Here is a 13,976-nt window from a genome sequence, read left to right on the forward strand (position 1 = left end):
GGAATAATCTGCATATTGAATGCAGGTGGCTTTAGGGATAGCAGTGTGGAGATTGTTGATAAAAATAGAGAAGAGTAGTGGACTTAGTATGGACCCTTGAGGGACACCAAGTGTGAGAGGTAACTGGCTGCAGAGTTTTCCCTGCCATAGTACCGCCTGCTGTCTACCAGTCAGGTAGGACTGGAACCACTGGAGAGCAGGCTTGTTGAGGGAATTAGATTTTAGTGAAAGAATGAGAAGTTCTTGGTTGACCATGTCAAAGGCTTTTGATAGGTGAAGAAAGAGGGCAGAGGTTAGCCTATTGTCATTCCTGTTTTGGTTTATGGCAGTAGTAAAGGAAAGGAGGGCTGAGGTGGTGCTGTGGTATGGCCAGAAACCATGCTGGGAGTCGGATAGTAAGTTATTCTGTGAAAGGTATTGCATTAGTTGCTTGTGTACACATTTCTCCATTATTTTGGCTAGTGGGGAAAGAATGGCAATGGGTCTATAGTTGGATATGTCTGAGGAGCTACCACCTTTATGGAGTGGGATGACGTGAGATATTTTTCAGAGGGAGGGGATAGCATTTTCGGATAAGGTTCTGTTGATGAGGATAGATATGGGATATGCAATGGCATCTGCAGCTATTTGAAGGTACTCTGCAGGGAGGAGGGCAGCTAACACTGACTCTGAGAGTTACCTTGGGCTTTTGGTTTGGTTTGTATGATTGTATGTAAGCAGTGTTGTTGGCTGTACTTTAATTTGTTTTATTCTTTTTTAATTCTACACCAATTTTCAGGCTAATTTTAATTGGATCCTAGGGGTAAACTAGCAAATGTAGTCAATAAGGAGGGAGCGAAATTACTTTACCAAATTAAAAAGTAAATGCTTGGAACTGGAACACTGTGTGAGTGTAAGGATGATTCAAAGTAGTATAGCCCAATCTAGTGGCAATTGGCTAGATCCCTTCACTGTTGTTGTGCATACACCATTAAGCCTCAACAGTTTACAAAAACTAAATTGTAGTTCACCTATTACAATTGCAAAGCTGGAGGGAGTCAGGTTCTTGCTTCCCAGAGGTTTTACTTAGTTAAGATAGCCAGCTTCAGTGGAGAAGGTAGAAATTGCTTTATGCGGTGAATCCCAGGTTGGGGGGGGGGGGTCACTCGGGAAAAAAACCCGTGCAAACTATTATATATTAATATATATATATATATATATATATATATATATATATATATATTATACATATATATAGCGAGAGAGAATGTATATGTCTGTTTGTGTGTCTATATGTCTTAGTTTTTCAAGAAATTATCAAACTCAAAGGTATTTCTTTGTGGTGACATTCATAAACTAGCAATCCTGGCCTATCTTTATTGATGCAAAGATGAAAGGGGGTGGAGTTGGAGTAATGGTTAAGGTCTTTACCTCACAGGTACAAAGTACACGTTTTGATTCTGACCTCTGGTTATTAATTAGGTTTGAAATAATCTGTAGATTGATAGCCAGGTATTTAAGTGTGAACCTGTAATACTGAAGTCCATATTACTAAATCACATAATGTTGGGCTGTGTGATGCTTTAATGAATGATATGCATTGGATTCAGATGCATGATAAATAGTTTATCAGCTTTTCTTAAATGAGTTATTAAGAAGTGCTATGCAGTTATCAGATATATATTATGTAGTTTCTCAAGTCAGCATGTGTCTGTACTGATCCCTGTATATTATTCTATCTTTAGAACCAATGTTTAATACAGTATTGCTGCTTATATTCATAGCAATTCACAGATAATTTGGTTAGAAAAAAATGCAGAAGTATTTTATAAAAAAGACAAGCAAAGTTAAAGCATTAAAATACAAGGCTAGGTTGGCATGTAAAATAGGATAGGTTGACATGGTCGTCCTTTTATTTTGTAAAGTATAGGTTGATTTGTAGAGAACTTATTTTTGTTTACAAAAGTATGAATAGTGAGGAAGCAGTGGTTACCCTCGGCTTGGAGAAGTATGAACACAATTTTGGCACCAGGAATAATTCACATTTTGTTAAAAATACTACATACAAAACTGAGTTAGGAAAATGATGTTTTCAGTTTAGAGCAGGTAAATTATGAAATACCTTAATGATTCAGATAAAGTCTTCCAGCTTGAGTAGTTTTAAAGTTAGTATTGATAAATGGCTTGGAGATGAAGTTTACTCAGTATTTTAACAGGTGGTAAGCTCATTTGAGATCACTATTAAAACCCTGAGCTTGACCAACTTGAACATTTAATATTGAACATTAAAATAACTGTTTTTATTTCCCCCAGTTGCTTGATGCTTATTTTAATCGTGCATCCAAAGAACAAAAAGACAAATTCTTGAAGATGAAGGGATTTTCTCTTCTAGCAAACCAGCTGTACCTTCATCAAGGAACACAGGGGTTGCTGGAGTGCTTCTTGGACATGCTGTTTGGTCGACCTGTTGGACTAGATGATGAGTAAGTATTTTCCTGCATTAATATAATTAAAAATGATGACTTTTAATGTAACATAAGTAGGGATCCAATGTTGTCTTTTTCATCCAGCTCAACAATTGTATTATCAGATCTGACCGGATGTGACCCCTGAGCTTTTTTAAGAGCTTGGATTCAGGACTGTGATTCCTCCCCTACCATAATTCCTTTTTTTTCCCCCAGGTTACCTCATATCTTGTCTGTCACTTGATCTTTCAGGATGTGGATTCGAGGGTTCTGATATCGCTTTTAGGATAAGTCAGTATAGTGACTTTTTTGGGGTTTTCTTTTTTGAGTGTATTTATTTATTTATTCTGTGGTTTTTGGAAGCTTTCCAAATTTCCTTTTGTATCCTGTCCTTTCCCTAGGAAAAAAGTTAAGGTTAGCTAGGACCTTTAGTACCAATTTCTGTGTTAATATCTTATTTTATATGTCCGTCCATATACATATATATGTGTGTATGTATATATATATATATTTGTATAGTTATTTGTACCCAAATGCTATACTTTACCTTTAGCTGTTGTTTTTTGCTGTTTTGACTGTTGCTATTGTTGTAGTTGTTTCATTCCCAGCATGTCAGATAGGGCCACTGGATTTAAAAAAATGCTCAATCTATAGGCATATGATTTACTGCTTAGGGGTGTAACATCTGGATACTGACTGTGAAGCGTATGTTTCTTTCGGACCTAGGACCCTATGAGGCCACTGTGATAAGTTTGTGTTGAAGGGCCTTCCTCCTGCCTGACCAATAGTTTCAGTCATTCCTGCTCAGGCTCAGGAGGCATCTTCTTTGTCCAAAAAGATGGAGAAGTCCAAAGTTCCAGAAAAAGAAAAGGAGAAGGAAAAGGGCAAAGAACAAGATGGAGAGGCAGAGAATGGGAGCAGGAGAAAAATATAAGAGAAAACTAGAAAAAGATCTCTGGAGCTGTCAGAGCACCCCCCCCCTGTGTCTTTCCCTGGAACTAGTAAGTCCAAAACTTCATTCTCCATTTGTACAAGACAAGCATCAACTTTCTTCTCAGCCTCCATTGGTGGCTTCATCTTTCATGTCTTCCATTTGTCAAGGAGTCTATGAGAAGCAGATGTCGACAGGATGATATAGAAGTTCTTTCAGACACAGATTCAGTTGAGGGTCATCCTGGTGCCGACCCCTTCAGTGGCCCCGTGAACAGACCATACAGCTCCACCATTGGTTTCTCCAGTTCCAGTCTGATCATTGAATCTGAAGCCCATGGATCCAAGCCTGCAGATGCATCAGAGCCAGCAGCACTTTTGACTTCAACTCGGACAGTTTTCCTCAATCTCTCGACGACTCCTATGTTGGATCAGGAGGAGTCTCGGGGCTGAAGTGTCGGAGCCATGGGCTGGGATTTAGGGCTGGCTCTGAAGTTATCAGAGCTGTCCCTGCCCCTTGGTGCCTTGACACCAAATCTCTAAACCAGGTCATTCTGTTGTTAAAGCGCTCAATCCCTGCCCGCTGTGGCTTGGGTAGAAGCTTCTTTGACTCTGATTTCATCCTCTGATTTCGAGGCATTTGAGAGAGTTCTTTCCAGGTCCAAAGAAGACCTGTCTCTACCCCACTCATTTCTGTCCTGGCCTCCTTTGGATCCTGTATCTGTGTCCATTCATCCTGGTCAACAGGGATAGTCAGTCTCATTCAGCTTCAAGAGGTCTCACTAGGTGAGCATCCTGTCCGATTCCAAACTTTTTCTGGAAGCTCACGTGGAGAAGACACCTAGGAAATGTCTTTTAAGAGCAGACACTTGCATTTATCATGAGAGTCGGTCCCAGAAGACACTGATTTTGATAAAGAGGCTGGATGCCTATGATCCACTCTAGAAGACATTTTCTTTGGAGATATCCTGGAGTTAAGGGAACAGAAAGGGGACTGGTCCACCAGCGTGCCCTTTCCAGAGGAATCCATGTTCCTCACCATGTTTGTGTCTGGCTGTTCTACCTCCTGGGTGGTTCTTTTCACAGATGGACTAATAGACTTAGTTCTTCAGTGGGCATGGAAGGAACCTGATGTGGTGGAGACATAAGCCAGGCAGAATTTTACTGGCCCCTAGGAATAAGCCTTACAGGAGTAAGGGTTCCCCAGTAGATGCCATGTTTGTTTTGGCAGCCACTAGGAAAGAGCTATCAGAGGAGAGCACATCTGTTCATCCCCCTAATAGAGAATCTAGGGCATTGGACAGATTTGGGAAAAGTAACCTTCCGCAGTCTTTGCAGTCACAGTGCCTAGTTCACATGACCTGTTTTCAGAGGGTCATGATGGAGTTGCCAAAAATCCCTCTCTGGTAACTTGCCTGTGGACATCCAAAATCAGTAGAGTGTTAACTGTCTACCATCCAGTCCATGACTAATATATCCATACATCTACTATTTAATGCAGCTGATAGTACATCTAAGGCAGCAATCACTGGCTTTGCAGTCCAGTGGCATACCTGGACGTGCCTGCACATTTTTGTTGAAGGCTTCAAGACGTATTTTATCAGTACCCTCTGACATTTTGACCCTGTTTGGCCCTAATGTGAAAGAAACGCTTACCAAGAACAAACAGGAAGGCAAGACCCTATCTACAGTTGGCATATGCTCTTCCACCCCACAACGGATCTTCTCTCAAAACCAGCAGGGAAGGAAAAAGCTACAGTTCTGAAAATCCTAGGGTTTTGGTCCGGGTGTTCCTGTGGACAGATTCCCTCAGGACAGAGGGGGGAATAACTTGAATGGGCATCATCCCAGTGCAGAGGTGAACTGCAGAGTCAATGTTTTCTCTGCCCGTTCATCAAGAAACCCTACCAGCACTCCTAAATGGTTGCCAAACAGCCACATATTGAAGGCAGTTGAGGGCACTTATCCTGTACCCTCAAGCCTGGCAGGCCATCAGTCAAGTTTCTTGGGTGCAGAGGGTAATCACCAGAAGCTACATTACTCCATTTCTTTCCTCTTCTCAGAAGAAAGGAAATTTCCCACTTTTCCACCCAGTCAGATGGAATTGGCAATAGCAGAAGTAAGACAGCTGCTAGAAAATAGACATCCAACGGGTCCTCCCAGACCAATCAGAATCCGGATCTGTTCCCAAAAAGGCAGGTGACCTAAGGCCTATTTTGAACCTGAGCCACCTCAATCAATTTGTAAAACAGACAAAATTCCAAGTGGTCACATTTCAGTCCATTCTGCTTTTTCTGAGGAAGGATGTCTGGATGTTCTCCATAAATCTCCAGGATGCATGCTGTCGTATCAAGATAGTGAGGCAGTCGTGGAGATATCTCCATTTCCACTTGGGAGATAATCATTTTCAATTTGGAGCACTGAACTTTGATCTCACAGCTCCCAGGGAGTTCAAGTGCGTGCATGGCAGTGGTAGCAGCGTATCTCAGATTGCTGAGGTTCCAGGTATTCTCCGATTTAAATGATTGGCTTCTTACCGCATCAACCAAGGATCTACTGGTTCATTGCAGGGACTTCATGGTTGATCTTGCCCAACACTTGGGGATCACTATAAATCTTGCCATGAGTCTACTAACTCTCAGCACATTCAGTAGAGTTTATCAGATGCCACCTGGACACAAACTTTCAGCTAGCCAGTCTTCTGCAATCCAGGGTATCATCTCTCCATCAGGTAGCCTCAGTGGCCCTTCATCAGCATTGTCTACCAGCAGTACTTATTCTCTGGCTTTTGTGCTTGATGTCCACTTTGATCACACTACTGCCTCAAGCACAATTACATGAGAGTCATGCAGTGGACATTGTTTATTCAATAATCCATAACATGGCATCCTATTCTTGCACCTATACATCTTATGTCAGTATGAAGAAAACACATCAGCTGATAGTTGACCTCTCTCATAGTGTCATGGGGTCAAGATTTCTCTCCACTGCCCCCAGTATCCACAGTGACCACTCATGCTTTTTTTCTAGGGTGAGGGCATTTAGAAGGGAAGACTGTTCAAGGTTCTTGGTTGATGACAGAGGCCAGTTGAGGGCAGTCCTCCTGGCATTGCAGGCCTTTCAGGACTCCCTGAGGGTGTGACCTCCATCCCGATAGACAGTATGGCAATAGTCTAGTATGTCAACAAGCAGGGATGACCCTGTTTATATCCACTGTTCCAGGGAGTCACAAGAGTGTGGCAGTGAGCAAAGTCTTCTACCACTTTCTAGTTGCAGTGCACATCCAGGGGACTTCCAGTGTTCTGGGAGACAAGCTAAGTACAAGTGTTCCCTCAGTCAGACTGTGGTGGCTCAGAATTTTAGTCACTGGGCCAGCTTTGCTGAGATCTTTTTGTTTCATACCTAAACAAGTGCAACAGTTACTTTTTTGTGATTCTTCCACAGGGACAGACACCCAGGGATGCTCTTTTCTTCCATTTCCACTGATGACAAAGTTTCTTTCAAAAGCCAGGAAGTGGAAGGCCAAAAATATTCTCATTGCTCCTTTTTTACTCTACAAGTTTAGTTCCCCTTCCTCTACCCTCATCTTATACATTCAAATTGGTGTTGGACACTCACTCAGACGTTCTGTATCATGCATCCCGTCGGCCTTACCGAGACCTAAGGACCCTGAAGCTGACCGCATTGTTTCTTCAATATTAATGGTGGCCAGGGATACCAGGTTGTCTGCCACAGTTATTCACATTTTATCATCCTCATGAAAACCAAATACTAGAAGGGTTTACCTTAACAAGTGGGAAATATTTACCATGTGGGCTTGTTACATTGGTGTAGACCTGTTCTCAGCTTTTCTTCCATCCATTTTGGCAGAACCTTTTCACAAAGGAACCAGTTTTTCAACTGTTAAAATACAGTTAACAGCCATTTCAAGTTTTCAAGCGGAAGAGAATTGGACTTCCATTGCTTTCCTAAAGATTTCTAAGGCCTTTTTGAAAGGCACCTTCCTCTTAAGACCTCTAGTCAGGGATCCGGTTCCCCATGGGATATTACTATCATGCTTCAGGCTTTGACTAAAGCTCCCCTTCAAGCCTACTTCTTCAGTGGATCTAAAATATTTTCCTTAAAAACTATTTTTGGTAGCTGTGACGGTCCCTACTCCAGGCCAGTAATCAAGGAGCTTCAATCCTCACCACTGACACTGGTGAGGGACAGACACTAGGAACAAAAATAGATGCACACAGTATTTTCAGATGCAGCTCTGTGCACCAAGCAGCAATCTTCACCAAGCACAACTTCCCTTAAGAGCACACAGGGAGTACACTCCAGACCTGGTGCTGGACTGACTCTCCCTCTCTCCCTCCCTCCCCCCAGGCCCAAAACAATAGCACTTTGGAGCTCTGTGTCCCTGTTCCAAGTAGCTGACAGACACACCTGGATATCTGATTTTCACACACACACCTGGGAAAGGCTGGCACAGATTTACCAGCTGTGCCCCCTCTGCCCAGACTATAAGGTAGTTATGCTGCCAGTAGTTAGCTACTCTAAGGGTTCTTACAAGGGTACCCAATTATACTGCATAAAGTTAATACTAATACAAATGGTAGAGGTTGACTAGTGTAGCAAGGCTTTCAGGAGTGGCTACATTGTCAGTAAAATAAGCACAAGTACTCTTAAGATGTTAAAGGTATTCTCTAAAAGACCAGCCACAATGTAAACTATAGAAATATTTAGTAAGTAATAAAATAGAAAACATGAGAATATTGAGTATCTAGTTACATTAAACACCAGAGTTTCAATCACATCAGATTTAAAAAATAACAGATAAAGTCACACAAATGCAGAAAAACAATACTTAACTAATTTCACTATATTTTCCAGATTGACTAAAGAATTACTGTTCCCTAGTTAAGTTATTTGCTACAGCAAGGCAATATGATGAGTGTTGAGTTGCTTACTACTGCAAGCCAAGATGAGGTGTTTGGTTCTGTGTGATATCTGTGAGAGATCTTTCATGTCAGGTTCTGAAAGTCAAAGTGCTGCTGTGAGAGTTCTGTCATCTCTCTCTCTGATATCTAAAAATAGAATGACATCACATCTGGTCACCTGACTCTGGTACAATACATACCCAGAGTTTTACTAAGATCTGTTGAAGTATCTGAAAGCTATAAAACAATTTCAAAAACTTCCACCCTTCCAGAGTAGCACTTAATTCATCCATAAGGACAATACAGTAAGATTCCTAGTCCTAGTTTTCCCAGACATTTTTGTCTCTGGCTGCAGTCAGACCTGTAAGATAAAATCTTTATGGCCTAAACCAACCCATTTAATTTTCAACCTGTTTTCAAAATTAGCTGGACTGAGATTAACCTCTTCCCTTCAAGAATTCTCTGTTAAAACATATACATGTAATCAGTTATAATACTACTGTCTGGAATACATGTCAATCTCTTTTCTGTCCAGCAGGACCCACTATTGATGCATTTTTAGCACAAGCAATTTTACAAATACATTTTTTTAACACAAGCATCTGTACAAATCAGTGTGTTAGTCAAACGACATAAAATTATTTACAAAACGCCAGCTAGCTATGCTGGCATATGTTGCAGATCTACTGCCCTACTCTCCTGGCACAGATGGCACTACATCATATCATCACAGTTGCGATCACATGAGGAAGGAGATTCTTGGGGTTGCAAGCCTTAACCTCCATATCTGACTTTTCATAAAGATAAAGGATCCCCAGTTCCTTCTGAAGGCAGCCTCTGAAGCAAACCTTAAGCAAATCATTAATCTACCAGTGTTTTTCCTAAAATTCTTAATGGGGAATATATCTTACATTTCCTAGACTTTGATCATCAACTCAAGTTTAACATGAATAGACAAAGAGTATCAGAAAGTTTGACTAACTCTTCCTTTCCAACTTAAAAGCTAAATTGGGTCAAGGAGTTTCTAAAGTAATATTGTCCAGGTGGCTTTCCGACTGTATTGCTTTTGTTTACGAGAAGATAGGACTGGCCTTACCTGGCAAACAAAAAGCTCATTCTTCTAGAGCAGTGGCTACCTCCACTGCATTTATGAATAGGATTCCCTTTGATGAAATTTGAGATGCAACTACTTGGTCTGTTCATATCTTTCTGTCACACTGTAAGTTGGATGTACAGTTCAGATCTCATGTATACTTTGGCTCCATGATCCCCAGGAATATCCTTCCTTGAAGCCACCTAGGTTTTCAGTATCTTGGAAATCTGTCCTAGATTGTTGAATCGGACAAAAAGGCGACATCAGATACGAAAGTTATGTACTTACCATAATGCTAGATCCATGTTGTCTTGCTTTGTCCAGTTCAAATTCCCTCCATCCTCAATCCTAAGTTCTCATTCTTGGACTCCTGGCTTAATTATTGAACCTGACCTCTCAGACAGCTCTTTCTTTGCTGTCTTTATTCATCCCTATTTGTCACTTGGTGGGTGGGTTGAAGCTTAGTTTGTTTTATGTTTCTAGAGAAGAACTTCTGGCTATAAGCAGCAAACTCAATCTGTGGTAATCTGGGAATCAGAGGGAATTATGGGTGGAGTCAGGGCCTTGGATCCAAGCTCTTGAAAAAGTTCCCAGGTCTAACCCAATTGTTGAACTGGGCAAAACAGGACAACACGGAGTTAGTGTTAACTGTAAATACATAATTTTAATTTTTACAATATTGTGGACATGCCCAGTACTGTATCTTGACCTTAATTTTGCCTCATTAATATTCAGGAGCAAGAGCTTTACCTTACAATTATAACCACAACAGAGCTTGATAAAAGACGTTGGACTGATTATTAGTCTGGCTATTGACTGCAGCTTCACAAACTTTCTTGGGGGATTATCCTGTTGTTTTCACGTGTTTGTTAGTCATCAGTATATTTACATCACCAGATGTATAACGTGATCTTACATAACGAGGCTTGTGACATTTGTAACATATGGGTCTAATAAAAAAAAAAAAGTAGCAAAATAAAACTTTCTTTACTCTCTCTAGCTTTATCAAGGATAACCATTATGATGGGTGTGTGTGTGTGTGCGTGTGTCTGTGTGTGTGTCTGTGTCTGTGTGTGTGCGTGTGTCTGTGTGTGTGCGTGTGTCTGTGTGTGTGTGTGTGTGTGTGTGTGTGTGTGTGTGTGTGTGTGTGTGTGTGTGTGTGTGTGTGTGTGTAACACAACTGGTGCAGCACTAAGAACTCCAGATAAAAGAACCTCGTCTTACTAAGTATATCAGCGAAGGACCTCAGCAAGATTGTTTTAATGGTTAATTTTATCACTGCTGTTCCTTAGTAGTGATGAGTAATGTCTGTGTATGTGTATATATATATATATATATATATATATATATATATATATATATATATATATATATATATGGCCAAGCATGGCAGAATGGATTGTCTTGGAGATGGTCTCATTTTTATATGGTATTTTTCTTGTGATTTACCTAAAAATGGCCACCATGTTGTCTTCAGGATTGGAGACATTTTGAATTAAAGAGGTAAAATATTAATAATATCTTGATTTGGCTTCAGAGTCTTTCTGCAGTGGTTGCAAAAGTAACCATTGGTGGTATTGTCAGGTCAGTGCACTCTTGAATGTTTTTATTTTTCATGCACTGAGGAGGGGATGTGCTTCCTGTTAGTACACGAGTTGCTATCACATGCCACATTTGGGAGGGTTAACATCTTTTCAGCTCCAGCAATACTAATTTCTCTTCTTCTGCTCAGCTCCAGCAATACCTATTTCTCTTCTTCTGCTCAAACACTTTAGATATTAGTCCCAAAATTTGTCATGAAAGAGTTCCTGCATTTGCTTGAAGCAGTCCTTGTATTTGTATGGCTGACAGGTAAGTAACAAGACTTAGTCCAGCTTTGTCTGTGCTACTTAGGAATAAAGAATGTCTTGAAGCATTGATGTAAGTGCCATTGTTAGTCTTTTATTTTGGAGAGTTGCAGAAGACAAAAGAAAATGTTTGATGCAAGCGTCAATGGAATGAGTTAGTAGGAAGTCCCTTGTGCGCGATCAGGCTGATACCAGAATAGTATTAGAAGAAACTAGACACAAACTACCTTGTTTTCCTACCTATTCCACCCTTCAGGGAATCTGTTGTTTTCCCAGAGAACATGAACATTAGTGGTGGCCTCAACAGTCGTGCTTGGGGGATATACTTCAGGGTATACACAACACATTTCCCTTGGATGATTCAGTGCTAGTTAGATGGTTATACTTGGGACTGAGAAGTCTTCTCACCTTGGCCATTCCCCTCAATTGTTGACTAAAACCACAAGCTAAACAGCAGAGTAACATCGTAAAGTACAGTGATTGCTTTTCTTCTGTGTTTTCTTCTCCCAGCTGCCTGCTGACCACTAGTCCCCCACCCCCTCCTTTGAACTCCAGGATGGAGTCTGTCATCCATGCAGCCATCAGGTGTTTCTTGCTTGCCCTAATCCCTATCATAACAGCTGCTTGGATATGCGTGACTTCCAATGCCAGGCATACTGCCTCCTGCTCATATGTGTATTCTCCATCTGCAGTGTGCATGCTGCCTGGTGCATGCATGTCTCATGCCTTATATGTTACATTCTGGCACAGTCAACCTCTCTTAGGTGTCAAGCTTACAGAAGAATTAACTGCACTTCCATCTTCTAAGAGCAAACCACTAGTGGCCTGCTTATTTAGCTCTTGGACTACTAATCAATCTTGTTTTGTATGAGTCACAGTCAGAGTTTTATCCCTCTTACTCCATGGAGCCATTTGCCTTGACTGCTAGTTTTAGTATATGCTTATCACTTTTGCTAAGAATCATTTATAGCTTGCACATCAGTTTCCAGCTGTTTTATACAGCGAGTTGTACACAAGTTGGTGGATGGGGTAGAGACGGCATTCTTAGTTTCTTCTGTAACAGTAGTGGCCCACTGGGGCAGCCAGACATTAGACATAATTATTTTATTCCTGGTGTGAGCTGTCTTTCCTGATGCAGGATTGCACATTTAGCAAGCATGCGCTTCCTTACAACCTCACACCCATTGTGATGGTATGTAAACATTTTGAGGCTGCACAGTATCAGGCTAAAGATAGTGTTTTTTTTTCAATTAAAAAGTATTCTCTTTATTCTGAGAGAGATCCAGACCTCTGTGTTAGTTTGTATAGACATTCCTCATAAGGATCATTGTTCCAGTAATTATTACTATAGGGATCTCTGCAACAGGCTGAAGCCTGGTTTTGGTCCCAAATTCAAGAATTTTACACGCACCCTTTCTTCAGTCCATGCTGATTGCACCTTCCAGAAACAATGGCATGCTGATAGTACAAAGGAGGCAGCATTCCATGGCACTCAACTGTCCCTGAATCCATAAAAATGTCCCTGATTTTACATATTCTTGGTGTGGTCCTCATTAAATTTGTGACATTCTGGCAAGTCACTGAGGATTGCAGTCACTAAATAATGAAAGATATTTGACTTTCAGACTTTATTTCCTTCAGAAAACATATGCTAATGCAAAATCTCTTTATGTTAAGTTGTCAATCTCGCCTTCATTCTTGCTGGATGGGTTCGGAGCCGATCCTCGGCTCCGACTCGGCACTTGCTAAGCTCGAGAGCTAATTTTACCAGCTCGAGGCAACCCTATATCCCATGATGCAAGGCGGAGACTACCCAGATCTCGTTTGACGCTTCGCTAACGAGGTGCCTTTTTTTACCAGCTCCAAGTTTCTAAATATAAGACTTTAGTCTAACCCCTTTAAATTTTCATTTCTATAGTTGTTTTTTGTTAACCTTAACACTTACTTTAACCCTATTCCCGTTAGTGTTCCCTTTTTTTTTTTCGAGTTATTTATCCCCTTTCCCTAGCTTAGGCCTTAGGCCTTCCCCTTCCTAAATTTTTTCCTGTCAGGGATTGTTTGTGTCTGACTGTGTTGTTATCCCTGTTTAGTTTAAATTGTTGGATTGGGTGTTTTTTGTGTGTGTGTGTTAGTGTTTTGTTTTTCACAACTTGTGTTTCCTCGACACAGTTATGTCGAAGGACACAAAGGTCTCAGGCTTCAAGAAGTGTGACTCGTGCTGTCAGAAGATGTCTCTGACAGACGGTCACACTTCTTGTGTTTACTGCCTGGGACCTCTGCACCTGCAGGAATCTTGTGCTATCTGTCATGCCTTCAGCCCAAGAGTCCTACAGGAGCGCAGAAATAAATTGATATTAAGGGGCTTATTAAAGCCTGAGAGCTCCCCGACAAAGTTGGCACCGGGGAAGCCCTCGAAACCTATCAAGCCTTCGGCTGAAAGTTCCAAGCCGTCGGCTTCTGGTTTATCTTCACCAGTGTCGAGATCGGCTCCGGCCGGAGCCGATCCTTCCATTATAGCAGTCACAGTATCGGCTCCATCCGGCGCCGATACTGCCCAATCTGGACATTCAGTGTCGGCGCCGGCTGGAGCCGACGTATCCTCGGCTCCGTTGGCTCCATCGATCTCTAAAAAGAGATCTCGATCCCCCTCATTAGAGTCGATAAGTTCACTTCCGAGATCCCCCATGCTCTCGGGGCGGAGCCATCGGAGCCGTTCTTCTCGTCGTCCAGGCTGTCT

General features: G+C 41.5%; 1 protein-coding gene across 1 annotated transcript in view; it reads left to right on the plus strand.

Annotated features, from left to right (window-relative positions):
- The window catches only part of LYST (lysosomal trafficking regulator), a 3,825,950-nt gene that overhangs the window by 1,727,311 nt on the left and 2,084,663 nt on the right, over window positions 1-13,976 (plus strand). The window contains exon 24 of the mRNA XM_044075805.1: window positions 2,293-2,462. Within this exon, the coding sequence (XP_043931740.1) occupies window positions 2,293-2,462 (170 nt within the window). The remainder of the gene's footprint in view (window positions 1-2,292; window positions 2,463-13,976) is intronic.

The sequence above is a fragment of the Protopterus annectens genome, chromosome 1.part1 (genome assembly GCF_019279795.1).
Source record: "Protopterus annectens isolate FY-2018-M chromosome 1.part1, PAN1.0, whole genome shotgun sequence".
NCBI classification, from domain to species: Eukaryota; Metazoa; Chordata; order Ceratodontiformes; family Protopteridae; genus Protopterus; species Protopterus annectens.